The sequence below is a fragment of the Syngnathoides biaculeatus genome, chromosome 4, assembly GCF_019802595.1.
Source record: "Syngnathoides biaculeatus isolate LvHL_M chromosome 4, ASM1980259v1, whole genome shotgun sequence".
In the NCBI taxonomy this organism is placed as follows: Eukaryota; Metazoa; Chordata; class Actinopteri; order Syngnathiformes; family Syngnathidae; genus Syngnathoides; species Syngnathoides biaculeatus.
In genome coordinates this window covers 29,986,275-29,996,220 of record NC_084643.1, presented here as the reverse complement: position 1 = coordinate 29,996,220, position 9,946 = coordinate 29,986,275, and the positions used below count along the sequence as shown (strand labels likewise).

Here is a 9,946-nt window from a genome sequence, read left to right as displayed (position 1 = left end):
GTTTGAGCATCCCTCAACTTTTAAAATTACAGTACAACATATTAAAAATCAGAAAATGGATTGTGTTCAATTTTGTAAGTTCCATTGTAATTATACTCGATTTTGTGGCTTTTTCTAAAATTTTAGTTCATTTTTTGGGAAAAAACTTGTGACTTGACAGTTTGACAACACTGCAAACTACAACCACAATAAACAAGGTATAAAACGTAATACGGTAGTTATTTTACAAAGATTACTTCCTCTGATTTGAGTCCCACTCAGACATGTCCCCTCCCCCTTTTGACTGGTTACTATGCACCACAACAGCATGGTTCCCTGTCCTAATTTCTGTCTTTGTGTGTGTGTGTGTGTGTGTGTGTGTGTTCCAGCTCAAAATGGGGTACCATGACCTCTCTTCTTTCAAGGCCACTACACTCTTCTTCTCCACTCACTTGACACAGAACATTCAGTATAAGGAAACTAATTCGAAGCTGCTGCCCTAAGGATTCGCAATTAATACATTTCTTACTTTGAAGACAGTTATGATGTCATAATTCAAATATACATATTACCAAAATTTAGTCGGGACAAGATAGCAAGAGCCAAGCAAGTGAATGAAGCAAGACTAATGATTTAATATTGGTACTAGTATCAGATAAAACGTTTCGTTCCTTAGCTGTACTGTACATACATGCATTTTCTATAGCGCTTGTTCACATTCGGGTAATGGGTGAGCTGGGGCCTTTGCCACTTGAATTTAGGCAAGAGGGGGGGGGGGTACACCCTGAACTGGTTGCCAGCGAATCACAGGGCACATCGAGACAAACAGCCGCACACACAATCACACCTAGGGGCAATTTAGGGTGTCCAATTAATGTTCCGTGTTTTTGTGATGTGGGAGGAAACCGGGGCGGCACAGTGGATCAGCGAGAAATCATTGGCCTCACAGTTCTGTGGTCCCGGGTTCAATCCCCATACCCACCTGTGTGGCATTTGCATGTTCTCCTCATGCCTGCGTGGTTTTTCTCCAGGCACTCAGTTTCTTTCCTCCCACATCCCAAAAACATGTAACATTAATTGGACACTCTACATTGCCCCTAGATGTGATTGTGAGTGCGACTGTTTGTCTCGATGTGCCCTGCGATTGGCTCGCAACCAGTTCAGGGTGTATCCCGCTTCCTGCCCATTGACCGCTGGGATAGCCTCCAGCACTCTCCGTGACCCATGTGAGGATAAGCGGCTAAGAAAATGGATGGATGGATGGATGGATGGATGGGAGGAAACCAATGTGCCCAGAGGAAACCCACGCAGGCACGGATAGAACATGCAAACGCCACACAGGAAGGGCTGGGATTGAACCCGGGACCTCAGAACTGTGAGGCCAACACTTTTCAAACTGCCATGCCGCCCTGGCTTTCTCCCACATCACAAAAAACATGCAACATTAATTGGAGACTCTACGACAATTAACAGCTCAGAAGATGGATGGATATATTTTATGGTTTAGTTTCAGTCCTATTGTTGTGAACAAATCTTGTGCACCAGTTTAGGATTAGGCCGGTGTTGGTAATTTTGTAGGGGAACACATTTGTGGCACATCTGTGGGTGGGCAAGCTGTGGCAGTCTGGGAGTGTTTAGAGTTGCCTTTGTTTCCCACCAATCAAAGCATATCCTCTCATTCCCTTTAAATGTTGTGCAACTGACAGTCTTGATAGAGACATTTCTATGTAGAAGAAGACGATGCGTAATGCAACGCTGGTCACTTTTGTCCGCAAAGATCACTCCTCTACCTGCACTCCAATCAAATTCAACAACATCACATTAGACCGGCGGTCTACCTTGTGTTAGTATTTAGAATTTGTCTGAGCAGGTGTAAGTTTAGAACACCTTTCTGCCACCAAATTGCCATTATGCCTTATCTCCAAGGGCACACCCTCAGTGTGCCAGAAGGACCAGTTTGGAGCATATTGGGCTTCCAAATTGGAAAACGCTCAGTGAGCCTCATGCTTGCACAAAAATCAGGATCCACCAGCATTTGTGGCTTGCTGCAGAAGTGCCATTCACGAAAAATACAGCCCTTTATGTCAAGCACAAAAGAAAAAAACAAAACAAAACAATATCCATTTACGGTATTTCCTAAAACACTTGTCTTCATTTTAGTCATGGGTGAGCTGGCGCCAGCTGGGGGTGAACGGCGGGATGCACTCTGGAACGGTTGCCAGCCCATTGCGGTTTAGCTATACCAACTTACATGTTGTTCTTCACCATAGAAAAAAAAAATATCCATCAACTTTCTATCATGCCTGCCTTCATTAGGTTTCTAGGTCAACTACACTCTGAGCGGACATTCCAAAATCCAGATCTCCTTATTGTGAGCCAGACGTGCTTACCACTATCGTACCGTGTTGTCCACCGCTAAGTTGCATTTGGAAGCATATTAATTTGTAATTGATAAACAATCATGGTACTTTTGCCCAATTTTTCTTGCATTGCGACTTGAGAGAAGTGAAATGATAAACACTTCTCTCTCTCTCTCACTCTCTCTTACACACACCCATAATTAATTGTCATATCTTGCTCTTTCCACCTCTCGTCGTCAATTCCCCTGCCAAAATGTCTCTCAAATGTGACCAACGCAATGTGCGGGGCAAAAGAGTTTTTCATTTTCTCGTCAATATTATTATTTCAGGCCATGACTCTAACACACAGCGCGCTCATTGCAGTGAGAAGTGTTAATCTCAGTTTTGCCATTGTCACCCTCTTCATTATCTGTTATCACGAGAATATTAGGGCGGATTCCCTAGCTGAGCATTATGGTTTTCATAAAAGACAGTCCATGAAAGGATATTAGCGTCATATTTTATACTGAGGGTCCATTTCATAATGGAGCTGATGGCATTCAGTGACGTTTTTGTAGCCCGCCTGGTTTTTGGCAGCTATTTTCAGCCTGCCACATCTGTTTGTTGGCTTTCTCTCATCTGTTCGCGCTACCTCATCGTGCACGTTGAGACATCAGGCCCACTTTTGCAACATGAGCGTGTGAGGACACCTGCTGGATTATTGTTGACATTGTTCCTTGCTAGTCATTATTCACGGCCGTATTTCACATCTTTTGTTGGGCCAGGGCACATATTTTGCATTGGAAAAATCTAAAAAGTGGCCCCAAGAGTCTACACAGTCCTGCTCAGATGCCAGGTTTTTGTGATTTAAAAATGACACCCGGATAAATTATTTGAAAACGCTTCCACACAGGAGATTGCTGCCATGTATACTATACAGTCAGCACTTGCCAGAAATTCCTCTACATTGTCGCTGTATGCCAGTACAAAATATGTCTCGGTAGCTTCACCAAACAATGTTTTTGCTTTGTATCGCTGCAGCAAAAATGAAGAGATAAAGCACTTCAGCTACGTCGCTGCTCGAGTGACGTAGAAACAAATTGGTTTGCAGCACTTGTGGCTGCAGTTCAGTGCCCGAGTGGCACTAGCAATAGAGGTGGCGCTGTCCAATATTTATTTTACTATAAGTGCATCAGTGCACATGACTGAATTCAGTCACATGGCGCTATCTGCGCTAGTAGTGCAGTTAGTAATGCTGCACAAGTACTAGTGTGCAAAGTTATTTTTTGAGGGGGTCTGAAACAGAGTGATGGCATCTCCATACATGCAATCCAGAATCAATTATCTGATCTATTTTTTTTTTTTTTTTTTTTTTACTCAGTGTACCTTCTCCCATTTATTGGAAGAGCATTTATTTGTTCTGCCTGTCACTACATGTCGCTTGCATAGATAGATAAACAATGGTACATTAGTTGTAGGAATTTCGAACAGTTAGATGGTTGGGATTGACTGAATTATGGAACAGTGGTTCACACACTCGACTTGTGTGTGACGGCAGTGTGAGCTCATTCACACTCAATGACAATATGAAAGTAAGTGTGTATTGTTGTCAATCTCTAAATGCCCCCTGTGATTAATTACTGACCAGTTCAGGGTGTATTCCATCTTTTGCTCAAATTACAGCTCCCCGTGACTCTAAACAGGATAAGCAGTATAGAAAAATTATGGCTCGCTGGCATTTACCTCATGTGTCATGTTTTGAATTTGACATCATCACACAAGACGACTGTAGAGAGTCGGGTAGTTTTATTGACACGTCATTGTCTTTAGTTGTTCATCATAACCTTCCAAAAAAGAAAAGAAATGATCCACAATTAGATTAAAAATAGCAAACCTAATGTGAACTCAAATAGATTTTGCGCGCCCGTACCTGATCAATCCAGTCATTGAAGGCCGACACGCGGGTGAAGACGGTGGGCTTTTTCTGGTAGTTGCAGCCCAGGCCGGAGACGAAGCTGGCGATGCCATGTACCTCCCAGGTTCCCTCCATGTTCTTACAGTTCAGAGGGCCGCCCGAGTCCCCCTGAGAAGCGGGACGTTATGTTTTATTCTATTGGCGGGTTACAGGCACACTGACAAGGTATGAGACCTTGGAATGGAAATGAGTTTTTTGGCAAAAAAAAAAAAAAAAATGAAAATCACTGACTAGAAAAGACAAATCTCTCCGAAAATGAACAACGAACCGAGAAAAAAGGATACAGTCAAAACTTTTAAGTCCTTCAAAGTGGGCAGTTGGCAATTACATTATCATTTGTGGGAAATTATGCTTCTAAAGTAAAAAAATGGAGCTGCCATCACACTTGAAATCTGTATAGCACTTGAGACCTTGGTTGAGCGAGTCTCCAATGATTGACTTACTTTTTCTATGGCTTTTTGCACCTTTCAATGCAACCGAGAGACAGACTAATTTTTACAAGGGTTGCTAAGAAATGAGGCACATGGCAAAAGAAGAATACTGAACACAAGGAGCCTAAACATAGAACCCAGCTGTGTCCAAATACCATTGCCAAACTACATGCATTTGGAATATGAACTAAGTTTGAATTTTAAAATGGATATGGGGGTTAAGAATGTTAAAATGGTATGGGTACTGGAAACATATGATTAAGTTTTTTTTTCAATTTTTAGATTGCATCAATGTTTCACGATAACATTTCTCAGGCTATTTCGAATTCCATGATTTCCTTCAGGAAAATGTGTTTCAAAGATTCGCATTTGCGAATAGATTGAGGCTCAACTGAATATTTATTTATAATAGGATAACATATTGCAAAGCAAAAATATCCAGAACCAGCCTGGAACAGTGTGGGAGATGATATTGATGACGATAATGATGATATGTAAGTGCCAACATCTAAATCTACTAACCGTAAATGCTTTGGATGCTAGGCCAAAACAAAAAGATTATTTTTTTGTATTATTTCCTACTAAAATCCCAGGTGGAGATAAATATTTCATTTGAATATTCAACAATTGATGAAGCATCGAAGAATTATCGGCCTGTTGTCACATCCAGTACGTCGACCACTTACATTACATCCGGCCACGATTCCATCGCCACCGGCACACACCATGGTGGTCCTGACAGCGATGCCCCACCAGTCAGGCTGGGAGCAAGTGGGGTGGTCAGCCACCGGCATCAAAGCCTGCTGCAGCTTATCAGCAATGGGGCCTCCGGCTAGAACACACACCGTGCACCGTGTGAATGACCACATGCGCCGCCCACCACAGGCAATCCTAAACCTTCAATTTAGGAGTATTAACTCTGGAAAATGATTTTGCCATGACCTGATGCATGCTATTCTTTTTATTGCAACTGTGGAGGATACCCCCAGGTTACTCGTAAATCCAAACGTCGTCCAAAAGACATCAGGACAGCCTGTGGCTGCTCAGCTATCAAATGAAATCAAACAAAATGAACCACTTACTGTACAGTCTACCCCATCCAGTGATGAAGCAGGGGTAGAGGTTGGTCAGCAGGGTGTCAGCGGGGGGGATGCACGCCAGCTGAACCTGGTCGCTCAGTGTCACCGGCTCGGACAGTTTGATCATGGCGATGTCGTTTCTCCGTGAGTCATACAACATGACAGTTTTATTCAGTATAAGAGTTTTTTTTGGAAAAGGAACCAACCTTAACATGAAAGCAACTTTTATTTCCATACAAGCGTTTACAACAGATGAAATTGAATTCCTTCTCAAAAAGTGAAGATAAAGGAATATGAGGTTGTTCAAAACAAAAGCTTTGCCTCATTCATCTTTACAAAAACATTAAAACAATAGATTGAAAATGTTTGAAGATTTTTGTTTTCCCGAGACTCATTAAACTAATATTTTTGCAGTACAGTGGGTTTAATGTGTTCTGTGATTTTGGTCATAATTAAAAAAAAAAAAATCTCAAATAAACATTCCCTATTGAATTTTTTACTATGGGGTTTTAATAAAGAAAATGGAACAGTATCATATTGTAGCTTTCAAAAACAAAATTCCAACAAAATTAAGTCACATGTAAGAAATAAAACGTTTTGTTCATCATGATTCATTTATTACAGCTTTTTATGGTGTGTATGACTTAGCCACCGAGGGGCAGTATTTTTCCAGCCACACAGCTACAAACGAAGAGTTTGACAGCTACTGGAAGTGACTTAGTAAAGTGCAGTAGTTATATTACCTGTTTTTGCAGAGGAAAAAGAATATATGCCCGTGAGTATTGTTATTTTGTCTCCCTACATGTGTTGCTTCACAATCTGTTCTTAAATATCTGTTACTTAAAGCGTTATACAGCTCAACCACACATGCTTTTTTTTTCAGACAGTCAATGGCATTTCACAAAATTTTTAAAAAATAATCTGGGACATGCATCCAAGGACAGTAGAGCTGGAAAAAATATATCAAAAAAGATTTTGAATAATGGTGTCTGCTCAGTTGTATAACGTGCGTTTGACTGGAAAAGTGTTATGAAATACTGAAAAGCAGAAACCTAACAAGTACTGTGGTCCACCGCTGTTGCTTCTGTGAAAGCACGTTTACATGAATATACATGAACCTACAAACAGTGCTGCTTTCGGGTCTTAAATTTGAGCCTTTTAGCCCTACCAGCCCAATCAGTGCGTTGTCAAATGCAAAAAGAAGCCCAGCAATGAAAAAATAAACTCAATCAACTGGCTACTCCAGAGCCCACCATCTCTATTTTAAATAAGAGCGTGTCTTACCCGAAAGCCACGAAGATGGGGTTCCATTTCTCATGCACGATGATCTTCTCAGGCAGGATGGCCTTGGAGCCGGCCTCGTCCTCCACCAGGTTGTGTTTGCCCACAAACACCCTGTAGGAGAGCTTCTTGCTGCAGGCGGGCACAAACATGCACATGCCGTTTGAGCATATCATTTCAATTTCATTTGATTTGATTTATTTACTGTTGTAAGTGTCCCAAAATTATAATTAGCTGAAAATGTAAGCCTTTTTTATTGACTTTTATGCATACATTTTGAATATGACACCACAGTGTTACACTCAAAAGAATGGGAAGCTTTCCCAAATCCCACGAAAGGCCCTTTGGGTTCCTTTCTGGAGAGCACCTCAGCCACAAATGCAGATGCCAACCGGCTAGAATCAAACCTGAGGTCTTTTAGTCACGGGCTGCATTCATGCCAGCTGTCTATGTGGTTGCGCGTATGAATTTTTGTATGTTAACACTCCTACTTGATGCAATGAGCGGCAGTCATGACCCAGTTGTCAGCAATCAGGGATCCCCCACAAGTGTGCCTCCACTCTCCAGCCCTCTCGTACTGAAGCGAAATCTGCACGTCGAACAAACACACACACACTCACAAGAAGGCGCTGGCACTGGATGGCAGCTCATTTCTGAGGCAAACCTCTAATTACGACACTTTCGGTAGCTCTCAAGTCTGTCAGCTAAGAAGCGCGTGCCAGGCGTGGGAGGCATGCCAGCAGATTGGAAAAGCCAGGCAGATGTGTGATGTGGACGTGTTAGCTTTACCTGCCAGGGCCAGCTGTGAGGCTTGGCATCTTCGCCGTTGACCACGCGGGAAGTCTGCGGCTCGACAGGTGGGGTGCCGCACCCCAGGGCTGAGGGAAGAGGGCACCTGATGAGCAGCGCGTGGAACAAACGGGTTTTGGTCTAATCTGGCCCGTTTTTTGGTATTCTATTGGGTTAGGGTGAGGGTCTGACTGGCCAGAGGATCTGCCTCACAGTTCTCAGGACTGGGCTTCGAATCCCGACCACGTCTGGGTGGAGTTTGCATGTCCTCCCACACTCAAATTCACACCTATGGACAACTTTGAGTTTTCAATCAAGCTAACAAAGAAAATGTCCAAAAATACCAAAGCACAGGGAACACGATGCAAAGAAAGGGATGCAGCTTGCAGTTAAACCTAAACCTCAGAACTGTGAGGCAAATATTACAACCCCTAGATCACTGTGCTGTCCTCAAAAATTGAGAAAGGCAGAGAAAGAGAGAGAGAGAGAGAGAGAGAGAGAGAGAAGGAACAAACATCATGGGCCATCTGCTGGATTGGGAACCTGTGCATTGCCCTGTCCATAATGCAGAGTCATTGCTCTACCTGAGGCAGTAGCATATACGCCAACACACACACACACATGCACGCACGCACGCACACACACACACACACACACACACACACACACACTGGAGTGAAGAAGGCCAGATGTTCTTACCAGCAGCAATGAGAACTGAGGCCAACACAATGGGGATCATGTTGATTGATGCGTCTCTAAAGAGGCCGTTCAACACTCGCTCACTTTTAAACGTTCTTCCGCAGGCGACCCCCCCTTTGGGAACACAGTTACGCACACTATTGGTGTGTGTAGCGGCCCTCCGAGGATAAAGTGAGCCAATGGCAATGCGGCCCGCACAGGTGGGTCCTCTGGAACATTTCTCATGACCTTCATTTGGTGCAGCGTGTCTTCTCTAACCACTACTAACTTTACTACATGTGCTAAATACGTTTAACTGTGTGACTGCAAATGTTTTTTTTTTTTATATATAATGGAGTCAATTTCAAACTATCATATTCTGAAATGGAACCATCGTTTTTTGTTTGTTTTTAAATTCCCTTTCAATGCTAATTCCGTGTAACCTGGAATGAAATGCTTGCATAAGAGCATGAGAAGCCAACATCTGGATGAATGGTGCGCGTTGTGAAAATCCAACCAAGAAGGCATTAGAACAATAAATAACCAGATGGTGTCATTGCGGCAGCTAATACTGACAGTTTGGCATCGTAAAACAAACTACTCTCTGTAGAAATTGGGCATATTTTATGAGCATATCCATGCTAAAAAATCTTTACCTTCACCAGAGATGCAGGATTTGTTTGCATGAGGATATAGTGGAGACTTCCCGCAAACTCGATGTTCTCAGAGTGAAACGCAGCTCATTTTTAAAATATGACACTAAATATATAATAGGCTACTTTGTTTTATGCAACTTTTCACAATTTTCAGTGACACTGCTATGGAAATCATTCTTGGTCTCGGTGGCATCGTACAGTTTAACCTGGAGACTTATGGTATTCCCTTTGGACCTCTGCTTTTTTGACACTTGAGGAGGAGGTAAAGAGCTCCTCTCCCATCGGCCTCTGCGCCGCCTGGCCCCTTCCCCACCGACCCCACCATTCCAACACACCTGGTCCTCCGGCAGAGCCACGGCCGGCCTTGCCTTGCCTGGCCAGGATTGAACCCAGGTCCTCAGAACTGAAAGTCCAACACTTTACAGCTGCACCCCCTTGGAATGTGTTTCCAACCCTGTGACTGACTAGTCCAGCTCACTTGTGACTGAAGTAGGACAAGTAATACCGAAATGAAATTATTATTAGTAGTAGTAGTTTTATTATTATTTTCTCCACAGGCGTGTAGTTTAAAGTAAACTTTTTTTCTCCCTTGTCGAAAAGAAAAGAGTGAATTGTTCCTTGAAAACTGTTCCAGAAGAAAGTCTGACAGTTTCCAGTTTTATTTGTGATTGGACTCAGGTGACCCTCTTTTTTTTTTCTGGCCACGTAGCGACAGAAGGCACATGACAAGAGAATAAGT

The 9,946-nt window shown here is 42.8% G+C and overlaps 1 protein-coding gene across 1 annotated transcript; it reads right to left on the bottom strand.

Moving 5' to 3' along the window:
• Positions 1-4,109: 4,109 nt before the first annotated feature.
• On the bottom strand, positions 4,110-8,643 carry ela3l (elastase 3 like). The gene is made up of 8 exons (XM_061816831.1): positions 8,573-8,643; positions 7,874-7,962; positions 7,576-7,673; positions 7,088-7,216; positions 5,807-5,943; positions 5,411-5,556; positions 4,249-4,401; positions 4,110-4,162 (listed from the first exon to the last, which is right to left on the bottom strand). Exons 1-8 carry the CDS (start codon positions 8,610-8,612, stop codon positions 4,145-4,147), a joined length of 810 nt encoding a protein of 269 aa, XP_061672815.1. The 5' UTR covers positions 8,613-8,643; the 3' UTR covers positions 4,110-4,144.
• Positions 8,644-9,946: the final 1,303 nt, after the last annotated feature.